Here is a 21,020-nt window from a genome sequence, read left to right on the forward strand (position 1 = left end):
TGTGAGGCCCAGTGAGCTCTGGCTGAGGCACCACGACGAAAAGGGAGGGGGGAGAGAAAGAAAGTGGCTCACCCGTCATTTTGAAAGGGGAGATGGTGAAAGCCCAAGCCAAACCTGATAAAAAAAAACAACCCCTGACGGATCCGACGTTAGGCCGAGGCCCTGTCTGTCTCCGAACAAATCCCCGTGGGAATATTCAAAGAAGAGCAGGCGGGTTCTCCCCAGTATCCCCTCCAAGATTTATCCCTCAAACATCGCTAAAGCAGCTCCTTCATTTCATTGCTGCTTGTGGGATCTTGCTGTGCGCAAATGGGCTGCCGTGTTTGCGACGCTGCAGCAGTGACGACACTGCTGTAAGTCACCTTGGGGAACCCCGAAGCCATGAAGGACACCAAACGCACCTTCTCTCTATCGCAGAGCTGATAGTTATGAAGACAGGGGCACAGTAATACCTGGGAAGACTAGAAGGTCAGTCCTGTTGGAGGGGCGAGGTAAAGCCAGAAAACACTGGAAAGGCTCAGCAGGTCTGGCAGCATCTGAGCTTTTCTAGCATCTTCTGATTTTATTTCAGATTTCCAGCATCCGCAGTATTTTGATTTTGTTTCACTGTTACTCAGGTCAACCTTTTACCTACCCTTCCAGTTGGAGTACAAGGCTCTGGCACTATAGCCCCACCACCCACCCCCCCTTCCTCCCCTGCCCCCACCATCCTCCAATGGCAGTCCAATATCAACAACTGGCTATGAAGTCCTACTGAAAAGCAGTCAACACTCTATTCCAGGTTACCAAGACCCTCGATATGACTCCAATGCTCCACTAAAGCCAACCTGTAACTGCTAAGTTAGACATCTCAAGGTCAGGCATGACAATATGCAGAAGAGATACCAACGAAGGAGTAAAACTTCCCAGTCCAAGCCCACGACAAGTGGCTCACAGTCACGGCGTACGTGTATTATGAACATACGAGTTAGGAGCAGGAGTAGGCCATTCGGCCCCTCGACCCTGTTCCATCATTCAACAAGGTCATGGCTGATCTGATTGTGACTTCCAATTATACTCTTTGACTCCCTTGTCAGTCAAGGGTCCATCTACCCGAATATTGCTGAACAAAAAGGTATGTCAAAGTTTTTCGACTTGTACTCTACAGGAAACTTCGCAAGGATATCAATGTAAGGGGGAAAAAAAACAACAATTTATACTGTATGTGAAGAGATTGGTTGACTGGTTGGCAAGTGGACTCTGTTTTATTGAGGCGTTGCCATGGAGGATGAATCAGTGATGGTGACAGACAGTTAATTGTCAAGCATTGTTTGAAATTTAAACCAGGCAGCTTGACCCTGATTGGTCAAGGCATTGCCCTGAGGAATAAGTCAGTGAATGAACCTATCTACCTCCGCCTTGAAAATATTCCCTGGCCCTGCCTCCACTGCTCCCTGGGAAAAAATGTTCCAAAGACTCATAACCCTTAGAGAAAAAAATTCTCCTCATCTCCATCTTAAATGGGAGGACCCCTTATTTTTAAACTGTGCCCCCTAGTTCTGGTCTCTCCCACAAGGGGAAACATCCTTTCAGCATCCAAATTGGAAAATCAATGGCCTGCTACCTACAATTTACTGATGGGTGCTCCCAAGGAGGGAGGTACTCCGTCTGTAAATATCAACTCAAAGAATCTAATGCTCTACCCTGCTCCAACAATACGCCTGAACCACAGCCTTGATGAAATAGCAGTGTGACCTTTCCTTCACCCACACCAGCTATATGCTGGTAGGATATGGTTGACGATGTAATGCCATCTTAGGCCAAGTTATGATGAATGACGCACAGTTGGGCCTTGCCCATGTAGAACTGGACTGTGATCTTCCCAAACTCATTGCGTATAGGACCCTTCAGGGGGGAAAACTCATTCTGTCAATCTGGACTGGATTTGAGGCAATCAACCAATCTCTTCACATGCAGTATAAATTGTTGTTTTTTTTCCCCCTTATATTGGTATTCTTGCGAAGTGCCCTGAAGAGTACAAGACAAAAAGCTTTGACATGTCTCTTTGCTCAGCAACACCCAGGTAGGTAGACCCGCAACTAACAAGGGGGTGAAAGAGTATCAGTGGAGTTGAGGTCACAGTCAGGTCAGCCATGATCTTGTTGAATGGTGGTGCAGGCTCCTGCTTCTAACTTGTATGTTCTACAGTACCTACAGTCCATGCTCGCACCCAAAGCCAAAGAAACAAGACTGGCCTTGAAATTGTGCTTGGCGGTAATTATACGCAATATGTAATGAGTTGGGCCAACATTTCTCTCTGCGTGCGCTGAAGCTTCCATTATATTTGAAGAGTGATGGTATTCAAAAGAATGAATTGGCACACATTGATCCAACACTTTAATCTCTAGGTCATTGTACCAATGCAGAAAAATGACAATGCAGTTATAATCCACCACCTTTGCTTATACAGTCAATAAATACTTCATTTTCTTTTTTAAAAACGGAATCGCAAAGATTACTTGAAAACACAATGCCAAACTCTGGACAGTTAATACAGTCAGGGGTGCCATGAACAGATTAGGCCTGGGTGACTCCTGCACAAATTCTTGGTCTGTACCGTCTGAAAAGGCTTTTAGTCACTGTTCCTCAGACGGGATAAATGCTTCCTACCTGATCGGAGAGGCTGGTGCAGGAGCCCGTGAAATCTTCCAGGTCAGATTTTGAGCCCCCATCACGTTCTTCGATCACTAGGTCGATCGGCATCTTCCCCTTTAAGCAGCTGATGTACCGGTGGCAGAAATTATCGCACAATTCGTGGACCTGCGGTGAACCCAGTCAGAAAGGGTAAAGGTTACAGCGAAGCAAAGGGGATAAGACTACAAGTACATGGTAACGCTGCAGGGAACATGGTGACTACACAGAGACATGGTAACACTATGGATAAACCGGTGGCTACGGGCTAATTCAATGGGTTTATAAGCGGCATCACATAATCCCTTTGTCTTCATATGTAAACAATTAATGTCAGAAATCCTCTCACCACTCCCCACAGCATTTTAAACAACTCAGACCAGGAATTCTTGGCAAGAAGGTGTTAGGTGAGAAATGGACCCAGTGAGTCCTTCGAATAGTCTTCACCAAGAGTAAGGTGGGTGTGGACCCTGAGATATGAATACTATATCTTCTGATCCTGGATAGCCACACTTTAGGGAGGATGGGATGGCATTAGAGGGAGTGTAGAAAAGATTCATGAGAATGGTTCCAGGGATGAGAAACTTCAGTTGCGTGGATAGATTGGAGAAGTTGGGGCTGCTCTCCTTTGGAGAGAAGAGAAGGCTGAGAGGAGATTCGATAGAGGTGTTCCAAATCATGAGGGGACTGGGCAGAGGAGATAGGGAGAAACCGTTCCCATTAGTTGAAGGATCAAGAACAAGAGGCACAGATTTAAAATGATTGACAAAAGAGCCAAAGGTGACATTAGGAAAGCCCTTTCTACACAGTGAGTGGTTAGAGTCTGGAATGCGCTGCCCGAGAGTGTGGTGGAGGCAGGTTCAATCGTGGCTTTCAAAAGGGAATTGGAAATTAGCAGAAGAGAAAAAATCTGTAGGGCTACGGGAGAAAGACGGAGGAGCGGGACTAGCTGAATTGCTCCTCAGGAAGCTGACATGGACACCACAGGCTAAATGTTCTCCTGTGCTGTAACCATTCTATGATTCTAGGAGATGACAGGCAAACATCATTCACAATCAATCAAAACAAACACACTGATGGAGCCACCAATCAAAACCAACCCATTGACAGAGCCGCCAATCAAAACCAACCCATTGATGGAGCTGCCAATCAAAACCAACCCATTGGCAGAGCCGCCAATCAAAACCAGCCCATTGATGGAGCCGCCAATCAAAACCAACCCATTGGCAGAGCCGCCAATCAAAATCAACCCATTGACAGAGCCACCAATCAAAACCAAACTATTGATGGAGCCGCCAATCAAAACCAACCCATTGACGGAGCCACCAATCAAAACCAACCCATTGACAGAGCCACCAATTAAAATCAATCGATTGACAGACCCTTCAATCAAAGCCAGTCTATTGAAAAACATTTCTTTGTGCATTTATTGCCCATCTCTAATTGCCCTTGAGAAGCTGATGGTGAGCCAGGTTCATGAACTGCTGCACTCTATGTACTGTACATACACCCACAGGGCTTCTTTTTCTGTAGCAGTTTTGAATGGTTTGCTCGGCCATTTCAGGGGGCAGTTAAGGGTCAACCACATTGCTGTGGGTCTGGAGTCACATGTAGGCCAGACCAGGTAAGGATGGCAGATTTCCTTCCCTAAAGGACATCAGTGAACCCGATGGGTCTTTACAACAGTCTGATCGTTTCATGATTATTAATGAGACTGGCATTTTATTCCAGATTTAATAATTAATTTAAATTCCAAGTTTCCTTGGTGGGGTTTGAATTTTTGTCTGTGGGGTATTAGTGCAGGCCTCTGGATGACTCACCCAGTAACATCACCACTATATTACTATTCCACTACAAAGGCCAGAAATGGAAGCATGAAGAATTGATAGTCCAGTGATCCAGATTCAGCACTCCTAGCACTTTGCTGCATTTTGTAGCCCCACCAGCCCCATCCCTCCTGTAGTATAAGGGCCTGGCACATAAAGGGTTAACGCGGGTACAGTACCGCCCACAAAGTGATGCAAGTGAACATATGACCCGCACCTTGGGGGTCAGTGTAATGTTGGACAGAGCCATGTGTAGAAACAAGCATGGAGACAGTACCTAATTTGAACCTTTACTGTACCTAGTTTCTGGTAGTTAATAAATACTTACCTAATACTACGAATAACTTAACAAGAGCTAACGAACTACAACGAACACCTCCCAGCCCCACTACTCCCAACACCTCCCCAAGTGTTCTCCGTTCTGCGAGTGAAATTCTCCATCTTTCTGGGATTGGAAGGCAGTGATGAGGAGTGAAACGATTCCAGCAGAAGTGAAAGGCGCTTTTTCGCAAACAGTGCAAAACTTGAGGAAGCAACACCCGCAGGATGATCGTATCCACTGGAAATCCTGTCAATCCCGCTTCCTTTGCCACCTCCACAACCGACCAGCTCCCACAAACACCATGCGGGGACGAGAATGATGTCTACTCAGGCAGGCAGTCATCGGAATTCCATGACTTGGGTCTCCTACAGCTTGTTAAAGGGATCTACACGAGGAACAATCTCTGGGACGACGCCACCGTTTCCGATGCAGCATCTGTCTAGAATATGGCCAGAATTTTACGTTGATCGGGCGAGTACGCGCCCAACCCGCACACCCGTGAAATTGCGCGAAATGACGTCGGGCGTGTGCGAGCAATATTGAGGTCAGGCCCGCCGTCAATTAAAGGCCATTAAAAACCCTACTGTCCACAATTGTACGTTACCCGTGCGATTTCACGCAAGTTGCACGGGCAAAACAGGCAGGCGGGTAACCCGTTTTTTTAACAAAACCTTCATCCAAGGGCAGGATGAAATGTCTGGGGTGAAATAATATATAAAAAAAAGATATCTAGGGACTGATGTTTTTGGAGTTCTGCTGTCAGGTGCTCGAATGTGTTGCACGGACACAGTTTGGTGCATCTTTTTCTTGCCGTTTAACCTGTCCAGGTCCGCAGCTCCCTGAGGCAGCTCCGCAGCAGCTTTCTGCCCTCAGGGAGCTCGCTAGAAGCCCCCCCACCCCGCGCCCTCACCTTTTGTCAGCACCCGCCCTCTTCCCGCGCCCCTCCATAGAACCATAGAACCATAGAACACTACAGCTCAGAAAACAGGCCATTCGGCCCTTCTAGTCTGTGCCGAAATATTATTCCGCTAGTCCCATTGACCTGCACCCAGTCCATAACCCTCCAGACCTCTCCCATCCATGTATCTATCTAATTTATTCTTAAAACTTAAGGGTGAGCCCGCATTTACCACGTCAGATGGTAACTCGTTCCACACTCTCACCACTCTCTGAGTGAAGAAGTTCCCCCTAATGTTCCCCCTAAACCTTTCCCCTTTCACCCTAAAGCCATGTCCTCTTGTGTTTATCTCTCCTAATCTAAGTGGAAAGAGCCTACTCGCATTTACTCTGTCTATACCCCTCATAATTTTGTAAACTTCTATCAAATCTCCCCTCATCCTTCTACGCTCCAAGGAATAAAGTCCTAACCTGTTTAATCTTTCCCTGTAACTCAACTCTTTAAGACCCGGCAACATCCTAGTAAATCTTCCCTGCACTCTCTCAATCTTACTGATATCCTTCCTGTAGTTAGGCGACCAGAACTGCACACAATACTCCAAAGTTGGCCTCACCAATGTCTTATACAACCTCACCATAACATCCCAACTCCTATACTCAATACTTTGATTTATGAAGGCCAGTAGGCCAAAAGCTTTCTTTACAACCCTGTCTACCTGTGACGCCACTTTCAGGGAATTATGTATTTGAACTCCCAGATCCCTTTGTTCTTCCGCACTCCTCAGTGCCCTGCCATTTACTGTGTATGTCCTACCTTGGTTTGTCCTCCCCGGCAGCGCTGAGGCTTTCTCAGCGCCCGTTTCACGCTGGCCGGTCAATTCCGTGAAATTGCGTTCGGGGGACCCATCGCGGGCGGAAGCGCATTTCGCGTCCGCTTCCCGGGTTCGCCGAATTGGCCAAGCATGGAATTTCAGGCCATGAGGATTCATAGGATTTGAAATTGAACCAAACCCTGATCACTCAGAAAAACTTTCCCTTTCAACAGAGACTGGGTCTTTGGCAGGAGATGGGCGGGCGTTCTAACCTTCCTTCAGCTGGAGCACTCTCAACCTCCAAGCTCAAAGCCGCAGTACGAACGTCAGCCTGTTATCCAGGTCAACACCTCACTGCAGCATGAAGGAGGGTGCTGCATTGTCAGAGGAACTGTTTTTTTGGATCACATGTTAAACTGATACTCTCGCCTACCTGTGTAATATGAGCAACAAATGCAAATTCCTGAAACAAGAACGGCAAATGCTTGAAAAACTCAGCAGGTCTGACAGCGTCCATGGAGAGAGAAACAGAGTTAACGTTTCGAGTCCGTATGACCCTTCTGAAGAAGGGTCATATGGACTCGAAACATTAACTCTGTTTCTCTCTCTCCACAGATGCTGTCAGACCTGCTGAGTTTTTCCAGCATTTTCTGTTTTTGTTTCAGATTTCCAGCATCCGCAGTATTTTGCTTTTATCTAAATGTGAATTCCTGTTGAGTTAAAAGTTAGAATGAGAGAGAGCTCAATGTCAATCAGAAGTGATATTGGGAATAGGGTCAAAAGCTTTGGGGATATATATATACGCACATACATACATAACGAATAAAGCATTGCACAGTATGTGTCTAATCCTTTAAAACTCCGCATTTAAACCACTGGCGCACTTACTCAAGATCACAGGATAATAATAAATGAGGGCGATCATTAGCTTGGTAGCTGGGGGTTAAGATTACAATATTATATCAAGGTCTGTAATGTTCAAATTGGATTTGCTCTCACAGTGCCGTCTAAATTGGTGTCCCCTGGCCAACGTAATCGGCTAAGGAACCAGAGGTGGTCTGAGGGAGAGAAAAGAGGCATCGTGCTGTTGTGATCTGGAAAGCACTGCCTGAAAGGGTGGTGGAAGCAGATTCAATAGGAGCTTTCAAAAGGGAACTGAATAAATACTTGAAGGGAAAACCGAGATCGTCAGACTATGGGGAAAGAGCAAGGGAGTGGGACAAATTGAATAGCCCCTTCAGGGAGCCAGCAGAGGTATGATGGGCCGAATGGCAGTAATATTCTTTGACTCTGGCACGTAGTCTGAAGAATCTCAAGTTGACCAATCCAGGGGCATTGAAATTTGGCTCAGCTCTCCAGCAGCTAAAGACTAAAACACTGAAACACTGCCCAACCCACAGGTAACTTGTTTCACATTCATTATTGGATCAACACATGGCTACCGTCTACCTTTTCCCTCACAGTTAGTTGGAAGTTAATTCTCAGCAGTTGGTTGGCGACGATGATAAAATTTGTGTCTTTTTGATGATCAGTAGAAGGCATTCTAACAGCATCAGCCGTGGCCCAGTGCACCTCACTTTAGCCTCTTAAGTCAAAAGATAGTGGGTTCAAGTCGCACTCCGGAACACACAATCCAGGTTGACAGCTGCGCTAAGGGGGGTGCTACAGCACCAGGGGCGCTGACTTCAGAAGAGAAGTTACACTGAGGGCCTGTCTCGAGTGGAATTAAAAGATCCCACAGTACTGCCTTCTCTCCTCCCCCTTTCTTGCCAGGCAGGATCCTGTAATAAGGATGTCAGCCCCTCACCACGGTTTGACCAAAAATAGAATGAATCCCGGTTTTGACCTCCAACCTCTGTGGGAGAGCGGGTTCCTAATTGCCGTACATCTGGATAGGCTGGCTGGTAAAGTTATATACATGCCCTTGTGCTGCACTCCCCCCATTAGAGGAAATAGTTTTTTCTTTATCTACCCTACCTATCCAAGCAACTCATTTAATTACCTTAAACACCTTAATCAGACCACCCCCTCAATTATACAATATACATTATATCCTTGGCCATTATACTGCAACATATTACTTATTGCGTCTCCTTGCACATTGCCCCTCTATCTTATGCCACCTGTGCATTCTTCAATTGAAGCAGACTCCAAAAAACGCCATTTAACTGGCTCAGGTGCATAGATGCACTTGGCTCCCCCCATCTTAACATCCTACACATACTTTAACATAATAAATACTTGTTTCTGCAATTACCTATGCAAAGCAGGCCATGCTGCAATTACACCTTCTGACCAATGGTGGCGCTGAAGCCCCTTCAACGGGTTAGAGGCTGTAATTATAGTGTGACAAGTTTACATAGTCAGAGTCCATGGTAACTGTTGACATAGGAACTTATAATTGAAAGTGGTTCACAGGCAGCAGATGCAGAGCTAAAATTTTTCATATATTACTACTTGATCTTCTGCTTTATCACACATGGTAAGCTGGTGTACGTGTTCCCTCTTATCTACCTTTGCTGTCTTCATGTTAAATTACCTGCTCAACCTCTCTATCCTCCTCTTCATCTTGCTCTGCTGTTACTCACCATATCTGTAACTTTTCATCTACTCATCCTACTCCCACTTTTTTCTCCCCCCTAAGCCCAAGAGGAAGAGGCTAGCCTTCGTATAAATGGTTCACTCTAAACCAGGTGCACTCCATTCCCCTTCCCACTCCACTTTATTTGGTTCTTTCAAAGCAAGATTGTTTGCTTTCAAAATTCAGAGATCAAATTAGAATGAGGAAAGAAACCACTGACCTTTCTCCCAATCTGATATGTGTTGTAAATTAGCACCTCTGACTCACAAATGTAAATCATTAACGTTTACCTTTTCTCAAAAGCAACAAAATACAGGTGAGATAGTTACCCGAGTGAAAATTTAACATTTCCCTAAGAATTTTAATAAAACATAAAGAGATACACGATCTTTCTCCCCTTGCCTTTCTCAGATCTTTTTATCCATCAGCCAGAGCTTAGTGGTATAACTCTCACCTCAGTGGCAAAGTTCTGGGCACAAGCTCCACTCCAATGACTCGAGCATAAAATCTAGGCCGACACAGTGCAGTACTGAGGGAATGCTGCATTGTCAGAAAAGCCATCTTTCGGATGAGATGTTAAATCGAAGCCTCCATCTGTCACGTCAGGTGGATGATGTAAAAGAATCTGCGACAGACGGCCAGAGGAGTTCTCCCCAGTCTCCTGACCAATGGTTATCCCTCAACCAATATTACTAAAAGACTGATGATCTGCTCATTAGCACAACACTGTTTGCGGAATCTTGCTGTGCGCAATTTGGATGCCCCGTTACAGCTGTGACAACACTTTGAAAGTACTTTGTCAGCTTCAAATACTTTAGAATGTGCTGAGACTATGAAAAGTACGACATAAAAACAAATCTTTCAGTCTTAGTCATCCTATCTCATTCCCTGACCCATCTCTCTCTTTCTCTCTCTCTCTCACTTTCTACAGATTATACAGCACAAAAGAAAGCCTGCAACAGGTGTGTAATAAAAACACTGTCAGCTTTTTCCTACCACACACATACAAACGCACTCAATATTAATCTTCCCTCACTAAAGCTTCTGAAAGCCGTATGGCTTTTCTTCCAATAATTTTGAAACATCTTGTGAGTAGAAATTGCTAGAAGATAAAGGCAAAGTACCCCACCCTCCCCACCTGTATGCCTGACTGAGAAGTACTGAAAAACCCTGAGAGATTAGGTGCAATTCACACACGCAGTCTCTGCAATCCAATCAGCTCATAGATTCACAGCTTTGGACAGAAACATCAGCCAAAGCCCAGGCCCCGGGCCCAGGAAGAGGCTGCGGCCTTCAAATTAAAACTTTAATGAGGGAGTCGAGGGACAGGACAATTAAACATATCAATTAAATGAAGGGAATTATGTCTATTTTTTTTAAAAATATAGATTTTATGTCTTGGGTAAATGAGTTCATTGGCCAACCGAACTCTAACCACGCGCCTTTCTATGTTCTCATCAATTGCTGCTCGCAATCAATAATGGGGAGAGACTGATGTAAGAATAAACAGTTAACGTTTCGAGTCCGTATGACTCTTCATCATACGGACTCGAAACGTTAACTGTGCTCCTCTCCGCAGACGCTGTCAGACCTGCTGAGTTTTTCCAGCTATTTTTGTTTTTGTTTCAGATTTCCAGCATCCGCAGTATTTTGCTTATATCTAAGAATGAACAGCGATGGTTTATTGAGACATAGGGCAGATCATATGTGCTCACTCAGAAACCTCCAGAACTAGACTTACAGTTCCCAGTTGCCCACGCTGCACAGTGATTCGTCAGTGCTGTCACATGATCAGTATACTTGCATTCTCTTAAAGGGACAGGGTACCTCACTTTACCACACATTGGTTAAAATCTCATTTTGGCAATTGGGGTGACTGAGGGACGGCCTGGGGGAAAGAACTCAGGAGGCATTTTGAAAGAATGGCGGGAAGCCAGGGGCCAGGTTGCACAAAAGGCCGGGTTGACATAGGGGCGGGATTTTCCGGTCCCGCCCACCACGGGGCCGGAGATTCCCCCCCTTTAGTCGACGGACCTTTGGCTAGTCCGTCAAGTTTTCCAAACCCGCCCGCGACGATTCTGGCAGCGGGCGACACCGGTAAACCCCGCCCTCGGACTCTTTCTGTCACGAGCGAGGGCTTCAGAAGTTCCAGCAAAACCAGTTAATGTAAACGCGGCGGCGGGAAAGCAAGTGGCACGGACAGGAAAAGCGTGCAGCACGTAGGTTCAGCCCAGTCCGGGCGGCTCCTAATTTAACATTGCTCAGTCCTAACTTAGCTTCATTTTAGCCGTGATGGCAGGAGATTGCCTCAGTGCCTCTTGGGTTCGAGAGGGAGCAACATCAACAAAGGGTTCCATGCTGCTCCCAAACACTGGGCAGCTGGACGTTGGCATGAGTGAAGCTTAGCCGAGGGAAGCATCAAGCTTGGCGAAGATGCCTAACCTAGTCAAATAGCTTCCTGCATTTATTGTTAGTGTTGCACATGGGGAATGGGAACTTAGCTGAGTTATGCAAGTGATAAGCACCTGACATGCGGACACAGGAACAGGGCTGACCCTTCAATGCTGTCACGGTTGACCTGTGACCAAAATTCTGTATACCCATCTCTGCCCCCGATCCCTTAATGCCATTGGTTAACAAAAGTCTGTCAATCCCAGATTTAAAATTGACCTAGCAGCAATTTTTTTTTAATTTATTTGTTCATAGGATGTGGGCACCACTGGCTAGGCCAGCATTTATTGCCCATCCCTAATTACCCTTGAGAAGGTGGTGGTGAGCCATCTTCTTGAGCTGCTGCAGTCCATGTGATGTAGGTACACCCACAGTGCTGTTAGGGAGGGAGTTCCAGGATTCTGACCCAGCGACAGTGAAGGAACGGCGATATATTTCCAAGTCAGGATGGTGAGTGACTTAGAGGGGAACTTCCAGGTGGTGGTGTTCCCATCTGTCTGCTGCCCTTGTCCTTCTAGATGGTAGTGGCCATGGGTTTGGAAGGTACTGTCAAAGGAGCCTTGGTGAGTTGCTGCATTGCATCTTGTAGATGGTACACACACTGCTACTGTGCATCAGTGGTGGAGGGAGTGAATGTTTAAGGAAGTGGATGGTGCCAATCAAGCGGGCTGCTTTGTCCTGGATGGTGTTGAGCTTCTTGAGTGTTGGTGGAGAAGCAAATGGGGAGTATTTCATCACACACCTGACTTGTGCCTTGTAGATGGTGGACAGGGTTTGGGGAGTCAGGAGGATTCCCAGCCTCTGACCTGCTCTTGTAGCCACAGTATTTATATGGCTGGTCCAGTTCAGCTTCTGGTCAATGGCAAATGCCAGAATATTGACAGTTGCTTTTGCGGAAGTGAGTTCCAACCTTCTATCACCCTTGTTTCCCACCTTCACTCCTGAAAGGCTTGGCTTTAATGTTTAGGCTTAAAACAACAAATATCCCAGGATAAAGTCAAAGGCTCCAAGAGCAGGGCATTTAAAAAATATATCTCCATGTAAATACGGCACTCCATCAAAAATGTTTTATAACTTTAAGAGTGGTGCTGCTCTGGGACAACTATTTTCCTGGCATGCAGAAATTTATTACAATTATTCTATAATTAATTTTTTAAGGCATGAAGCCTGGAACATTAAATGGCCCCAAAGTTGATGCTAATTCAGCTCCAATTGTCAGTCTCACTCAGGAAAGTTGAAGGAAGACGATGCAATGGCACACTGGTGCAGTAGGGGGCACCCTTCCCTGGTTTGTCACAGAGTTAGGGGATGGTTACTGCGCAGAAGGAGGCCATTTGGCCTATTGTACCTGTGCTGGCCCTCTGAAGGAGCAATTCACTGAGTGCCGCTCCCCTGCCTTCTCCCCGTAGCCCCGCACACTCCTCCTTTTCCAGGTAACTAGCTCCGTCTTGAACGCCTCGATTGAATCTACCTCCAGCACACACTCAGGCAGGGCATTCCAGATCCTAACCACTCGCTGCGCTATATATCAGTCTGATACCGCGCCGGCGAAGACGTTGCGAGGTGAAAGGCGCTATATAAACGCAAGGCGTTGTTGCTGAGGCCGGGACAGAGGCAATGGCCCGGATATTTATTGAGCCATGGTTTCGGAGCAGGGCAATAGCAAAGACAAGGGCGATAAGTTATGGATGGGGAACACCCAAACTATGGGTTTGATGAACGCCCCTGTACTCTTCAGCTTCAGGACAGAACTTCAAGGTTTTCTGCTGATTTCCCGAGCTGACAATCAGCCCTTATTGGCTGGCTGTCAGTCTGTGGGGTGCCTTCATTGGCTGGCAATGGGGTGGGAGAGGCCTGCAGCAGAAGGACGCAGTGGAAGAGCAGGTAAGGAGACAACGAGGAGATTGTCGTGGGATCTCGGAGCTGAAGAGACCACGGGGATAGATGGAGATGTGCAGTCAGTGGGGGTAAGATGGTGAATTGAGGGCTATATATATGGGGTGGGGAGGTGGTGCGTGGGTTGTGGGAACAAATCACAGCAGCAGATGGTTTTTACTGGGAAAGTTCTCAGGCCTGAATGAAACACTCCCGTTCCTGGCCCACAAGCTGTGCTATAAACACACTCACCTCTTGGGTCCAGCCCTCTTCACCTCCTTTACCTGTCGGGTTTCCCAAAGCCTACCAAATGCAGCCAAAATTGGTTCCAACTAAAAAAAAAAACGCCTGCCAAAATTCAGGTCCGCGGCCTCCTTAAAAGCTTTTTTATCAACTGACCCGACTCCTGAGAGCGGATTGGTCACCAGCCCAGACCCACCCACTCCCCTCCCGTCTCTGTTAAAAACCGCAAACAGGCAGGATCAAGGCGGGTCAGGGTCAGGCTTGAAGTTTTTGAGCGTTTATACCTGTCTGGGGCCTGGCCTTAGCTGGTAGCACTCTTGCTTCTGAGCTGTGAGGGTCCGGGGTTTAAGCCTCGCTCCAGACTGGCACACAAAATCGCTGAATCGCTGAAAGCTAGTATGCAGGTACAGAAGGTAATAAGGAAGGCAAATGGAATTTTGGCATTTATTGCTAAAGGAATAGAGTATAAAAATAGGGAAGTGTTGTTGCAACTGTACAAGGTATTGGTGAGACCGCACCTGGAGTACTGTGCACAGTTTTGGTCCCCTTACTTGAGGAAGGATGTAGTTGCATTGGAGGCGGTTCAGAGGAGTTCACTAGATTGATTCCAGAGATGCGGGACTTGTCTTATGGGGAGAGATTGAGCAGTTTAGGTCTATACTCGCTAGAGTTTAGAAGGATGAGAGGAGATCTAATTGAGGTATATAAGATGCTAAAGGGGATAGACACAGTAGACGTGGAGCGGATGTTTCCCCTTGTGGGGCATTCTAGAACGAGAGGCCATAGTTTTAGGCTAAGGGGTGGTAGATTTGAATCAGAGATGAGGAGGAATTACTTTTCTCAAAGGGTCGTGAATCTGTGGAATTCACTACCTCAGAGCGCAGTGGATGCCAGGACGCTGAATAAATTTAAGGAACAGATAGACAGATTTTTAATTAGTAACAGGTTGAAAGGTTATGGGGAGAGGGCGGGAAATTGGAGTTGAGGCCGAAATGAGATCAGCCATGATCGTATTGAATGGCGGGGCAGGCTCGAGGGGCTGAATTACCTACTCCTACTCCTAGTTCTTATGTGATGTTCTTATGTAAAAGTCACGGCTGATACTCCAGTTCGGTACTGAGGGAGTGCTGCACTGCTGGGGCGTGGGGGGGTGCTGTTTCTTGGATGAGATATTCAACTGTTAAACCTGCCTGCCCGGGTGGAGGTAAAGGATCACCAGGGCTCTACAGCCGCAATAAAAAAACAACAGGGGATGCTGGAAAAACTCAGCATCTGTGGAGAGAGAAGCAGGGTTAACGGTTCAGGTCCGCGAGACTCTTCTCCAGAGCGCTAACTGAATTGTTCATCCGGAGAGCCAGTGCAGGCACAATGGGCCAAATGGCCTCCTTCTCAAGAGGAGTCATGAGGACTCGAAACGTTAACTCGGTTTCTCGCTCTCTCCACAGGTCCCGCCAGACCTGCTGCGTTTTTCAGGCATTTTTAAGCTTTTAAGGTCACCAGCGGTCCCCCCGAAAGGTGCTCTATAAATGCAAATGATTTCATTTCTCTTCTGACATGAACTGTTTTCTAGGGGTTAATATTTCCCCCAAACGATTTGGTTCACAGCAGAGAGAGCTTTAGCCTGCATCTATCTAACACATGCTGCACCTGACCTGGGAGTGCTCCCTATTAACACTGGCTGCCTAAAATGGGTAGGTCTTAACAGAGGGGGGATAAAAAACCTCTGAATCCTGTTAACAGATTATTTCAGGAGCTGTCGAGTGATATGATATACGTGAAGATCATTATCTAACCACAATGCAACCCTGAAACACTGTCTATTTAAAACCCATGGAGAACTGCCCAGGTATCATATTGCTAGGCTGCCCAGCAACCTAACAGGTAAATACATCGTGTTGTGTAGCCAATAGAGAGCAAAGGGTCACAGCTTTGATTCCCGATCTGAGTGTAACAGTGAGGAGAAAGGAAAAATGATGAAGCAACCAAGCTTCCAACTCCCCCGCTATCCAGTGACCACCCCGACCACCCCTCCCCCCACCACCTCCCACTTGCCGAGGACGTGAGGAGAGGTCAGTCAAAGACAGTGCCCCAAATAGCCCATCACTGCCCTCGTGGCGAGGATGGCCACTTGGATGGAGCACTGCGGAGCTGCGGCAGGTCGAGAAACCGATATCGTGTGTGCGTGTGTGAGAGAGAGAGAGAGAGTGTGTGTGTGTGTGTGTGTATGTGTGCGTGTGTGCGCGTGAGACAGTGTGTGCGTGAGAGAGTGTGTGTGTGCATGTATGTGTGCGAGTGAGTGTGTGCGCGTGAGTGTGTGCGTGTGCATTTGTGCATGTGTGTGCGTGTGAGAGAGTGTGTGTGTGTGCGTGAGAGAGAGTATGTGTGTGTGTGAGTGTGTGTGTGCACGTGTGTGCGTGCACGTGTGAGAGTGTGTGCGTGAGAGTGTGTGTGTGTGCGCGTTTGTGCGTGTGTGTGTGTGCGTGTGAGAGAGTGTGTGCGTGAGAGAGTGTGTGTGTGCGCGTTTGTGCATGTGTGTGTGTGCGTGTGAGAGAGTGTGTGCGTGAGAGAGTGTGTGTGTGCGCATGTGTGTGTGTGCGTGTGTGTGTTTGTGCATGTGCATGTGAGAGAGAGTGTGTGTGCATGCATGAGAGAGAAAGTGCGTGTGTGTGTGCGTGAGAGAGAGTGTGTGTGTGTGTGCGCGCGCGTGTGTGCGTGTACGTGGGAGTGTGTGTGTGTGCATGAGGAAGTGCGTGTGTGTGTGCATGAGGAAGTGCGTGTGTGTGTGCATGAGAGAGAGTGTGTGTGTGTGTATGTGTGCGCGTGTGTGTGTGTGTGCATGAGAGAGAGTGTGTGTGTGTGCGTGTGAGAAAGTGTGTGTGTGTGTGTGTGCGTGCGTATGTCTGTTTGTGTGTGTGAGTGAGGCCCCAGAGAAGGGATGACTAGAGGGAGGGGAAGGAATCCGGTCAGATGGAGTGTCCTTTCCACAGCAGGTCACATGAAGTGATGCTTCCCAGGCTTTAGAAAACAAAAAGTGACAAGCAGTGTAATAAATCACTTCCCAAATACCATGGGCCTTTGGCAGCCTCATAGCTCTTATCAAGCCCCTCTTACTATTGGAGCAGTAAAGAAGGCCCGGGAACCATTCCAAGCCAGTAACACAAGACGACGTTCAGATGATGTCATCAGCCGGGAGGGCAAAGTTCAAGGCAGTTCATAACCGTCATCTGAACCCTGAGTTGGGATTACAGCCCTGAAATCAGGCCAGGAGCTGGGGATTCTTATGATCAAGGGCCCACGTGAAGTGCACGGGGCCTTTGACTCTACTCTGGCTCCCATTTCCTTTTTGCCGGCCGTGCCATCACCGATGGGCATTTACTCACCGCGCTCTGGCTGTCGGTGCTGAGAGCACCTATAATTGGAACACGGCTACCACATGCTTACTGAAGAAGGCACTGGTCAAATATTGCAGCCAACGTAAGCCAAAAAAACCGACCAGCTTGGTTCGGGTGAGGGGGGGAAAAAAAAACAAATCGTTTGCATTTGTATAGCGCCTTTCGGCACCACCTGAGGTCTCAGTGTTTTACAGCCAAGAATTGGAGAAGTTGAGGACCTGTTTTCTTTGGGGAAGAGAAGGCTGAGAGGAGATTTGATAGGGATATTCAAAACCATGAGGGCCCTGGACAGAGCAGATAGGGAGAAACTGTTCCCGCTCATGAAAGGATCGGGGACGAGAGGGCACGGATTTAAAGTAATGGGTAAAAGAAGCAAAAGCGACAGGGGGAAAAGCTTTTTCAGGCAGCAAGTAGTTAAGGGCCGGACCGGGCTGCCTGAGAGTGTGGTGGAGGTTCAGTCCAAGCATTCAAAAGGGAATTAGGCTGTAATCGGAAAAGGGGGCAGGTGAAGGGTTACGGGGCAAAGGCAGGTGCGTGGCTGACACGGGGAGCTGGTGCTCCCACAATGGGCCAAATAGCCTCCTTCTGCGCCGTAAATCACTCGAGCAAGGCCTCCTGCATTATGCCCCATGCTTAAAATGCGGCCTAGATTCTACACGGCTGAAGATGTGAGTGTGACCTGCAGCAACTTTAATGGTTTTCTGGTACCCAAACTTTGACAAATCGTTTAATGCCAGTGAATATAGGAAGAGGCCATTCAGCCCCTTGACCCTGTGCTGCCAATCAATTCGACCTGTACCTTAACTCCATTTACCAGCCTCTGCTGCATAACCCTTACCCGCCAAAAGTTAATCGCTGTCAGTACTGACATTCCAATTTGGCCCCCATCATCCTGAGCCTTTCAGGGAAGGGAGTTCCAGATCTCCACCACATTGTACTTGAACATCTCATTCCCGATTTCAGCACTGGCCTGAGCTGAGCTGAGAATTCAAGTACAAGCTATGGTACAGGCGGGATCCTTACTGGGAATACAGAGCAACTCTGGGTTCAAGTCTGCCTGTTCCAGGCCCCGACCAGAATGACACTGGGATCTAAAGGGTTAAACGTTGAGGTCAGGTTGTATAAACATCCTAGAATCACAGGAATGGTAGACGTTTAAGGGACAGAAGGAGGCCATTCAGCCCATCGCGTTTGAGCCATGCTGTCCAGCTTAAAACCACTTTCCAGCTCCTTGGCTGTACAGGCAACAGCCACTTTCGTCCCAATGTTTTTCAAAGGCGAATGGGATTCCTGCCTCCGCCAGCCCTTCAGGCAGCGCATTCCAGGCCTCCACCGTCCTCCAGCGCCGAAAATAACTCTGCTCAACTCCCCTGTGATCCCGCTGCCAGGCAATCTGAGCAGAGACGGCTGAGGAATAACTGAAATGTTTGAAATGATAAAAAGGGGATTCAAACTGGGCGGCGACGTGAGAAGCTATTCCCTCTGCTCCGGGGAGTCCACTACAACTGCTCCCTGACTTGGCTCCTGAAGGAATTTTTGGAAACCTGGAAAGCTCTCCCAGCGAAAAGCTCGGGGGTGACGGGGGGGTCAATGCTGAGGTCAATTGATTTTTGGTGGATAAGGGGACCAAGGGTTATGGAGCCAAGGGGTTGATAAATGGAGTTAAGGCACAGACCAGGCCTGATCAAATTGAAAAGCAGAACGGACCTGAGGGGCTGAATGGCCTCCCCTCTCTTCCTATGTTCATAGGCATTAAGCATTTCATAAACACTTGAATGTCAGAAAACCACAGACCCCTACAGAACTAGAGTAGCCCTGAAAAAAAGAGACATTTTGCTGAACCTTTCCATCTTGGATTCACCAGGACAATTCACAAGAATACTTGGCAGTCAACTGTCAGTCACCATCAACTAGTGATGCCAGTGATGCCCACATCCCATGAAAAAATAAAAGGAAAAAACCTACCGGGCAAATCCTAACCACTCGTTCCATAAAAAAGGATTTTCCTCATGTTGTTTTTGGTTCTTCTGCCAATCACCTGACATCGATGTCCTCTGTTTCTCAATGTCACTGAAGACCTACACTCCTCCCTATCTGCACCTTTATCCAATCTCCTCGCAACCTCCTCTCTCCTGAGGAGAACCCCGCTTTCTCTATTCAGTTTACATAACTGAAGACCCTCGTGCCTGGAAACCCGTTCCCCTTGGGATTGTTTCTGCAGTCTGTCCGAAACCCTCACACCCTAAAGTGGGGTGCCCGGATTGGGAGACAACACTGCCCGTTGAGGCTGAGACAGAGGGTGACAAAGGCGCATCGGGGGCCTTTTGTAACCCCGTGCCCCTTTGATTTGTAAAATCCAGGCACCCGTAGGCCTTTTAAACTTTCTTAGCTGTTAACGAGCTCCACTGCTCCCGGACACTCCTGCGCGTGACACCGATACTCTTTAAATCCACAGCTCGTGATTTTCCCCTCTCTCCCTCCGCAGGCTCAGGCAGAACAAGTCGCCGCCAGATGTGGGGATAACCGCTGCGGAGAAGGAACACCCCAGGTTCGGCGCCCGTTCTGTGCTCGATTCGCCAATCCAGGCAAAGGCCAGATGTCAAAGAGTACCGATGTCACGGGCAGGAGTGTCTGGGAGCAGAGGAGCTCATTAACAGTTAAGAAAGTTAAATGGGCGTATTTTACAAATAAAGGGGCTGGGATTACAGAAGCTCTTGATGCACCTCCGTGCAGATGCCACAGCTGCAAAATAAAGGAAAATAAAATCTCATCTCACAGCCGGCACTGCTTATCACTGCCCCCTGCTGGCCTTGAAGATGTCGGAAGGCCAAGCGAGGACTGGGGGCCGACTCAATTCTCAGGGATTCCTTCACTGCCAAATAACCCACAAGTGGACGATCCAGGCTGACATAGGAACAAGATCTATTAAACTGGGACACTGACAGGCCCCTCGGGATGTTAAATTGGACTCGGCTTTCAAGAAGAGGAGGTGGTGAGTGGGGCCTGGGCGATGAGAGAAAAGCAGCAGGGAAGCGATGCAGCCGAAAATGCCCGGTTACAGCCAAGTCACACTGCACAAGTGTAGATTTACACAGAGAGCACCAGACAGCCGAAGGGAAGTGTGAGTGACCCAGGGACCGTGATGGCAAGACGCTGACTGAACTCCGGCACTGAGCCATTCACAGCTTTCAAACTAACATTGCGACAGAAGCCGCCGGGATCGGAAGGACCATTTGTTCTCATTCACCCAGAGGGTTCCCGCAATCTGCCCGACCCTCAGTCGGCTGTTAGCCGTGAATCTGCTGGTGGCACACTCTCATCTCTGAGCCCGATGGGTCGTGAGTTCAGGCCCCCACTCCAGAGACAAGATCAGGACCGACACTCCACGGCAGCACTGAGGGGGTGCGGCACTGTCGGAGGTGCCGCCCTTCAGGTGTGACATCTGAGGTGGATGTAAAAGATCCCATGCCACTATTTCAAAGGAGAGCCGTGTGCCGGACAATATTTATCCCTCTGCTAATACCTTTCAAACAGATTGTCATCCCATTGTGTTTTGTGGGAGCTTTCTGTGCGCAAACAGGTACTGCCCTCCAACAATGACTACACTTCAAAAAAACAGACTTCAGCGGCTGTAAAGTTGGTACATTCTGAAAGGGGTAATGTCAGTAGGAATCATTCTCTTCATCTCCATTAGTTTCTTAAACCATTCCCTTTTTCAGTCTTCAGCACCCAACTCAAAAATCCACTCCAATAACTGATCATTCTTTTTGTAAAGCGCTTCCTGGTATCGCTCCTAGATTTGCTCCCATTTTGTCCCTTGTCCCACTCTCATGGTGAAATGTGATTTTGCTTCTTTCTTTTTCAAACATAGTTTGACATAGACCTCTCGGTAAGATCGCTATTGCAATCTTATGACCGCTACCATCTAGAAGGACAAGGGCAGCAGACACA

At 47.7% G+C, this 21,020-nt stretch overlaps 1 protein-coding gene across 9 annotated transcripts in view; it reads right to left on the bottom strand.

Moving 5' to 3' along the window:
- LOC144671454 (homeobox protein Meis1-like) overlaps positions 1-21,020 on the bottom strand; it is a 464,290-nt gene that overhangs the window by 316,200 nt on the left and 127,070 nt on the right. For all 9 annotated transcript variants that reach the window (XM_078533376.1, XM_078533369.1, XM_078533371.1 and 6 more), the window contains exon 6: positions 2,650-2,799. In XM_078533376.1, the coding sequence (XP_078389502.1) occupies positions 2,650-2,799 (150 nt within the window). The remainder of the gene's footprint in view (positions 1-2,649; positions 2,800-21,020) is intronic.

Source organism: Cetorhinus maximus, chromosome 32, assembly GCF_964194155.1.
Source record: "Cetorhinus maximus chromosome 32, sCetMax3.hap1.1, whole genome shotgun sequence".
NCBI classification, from domain to species: Eukaryota; Metazoa; Chordata; class Chondrichthyes; order Lamniformes; family Cetorhinidae; genus Cetorhinus; species Cetorhinus maximus.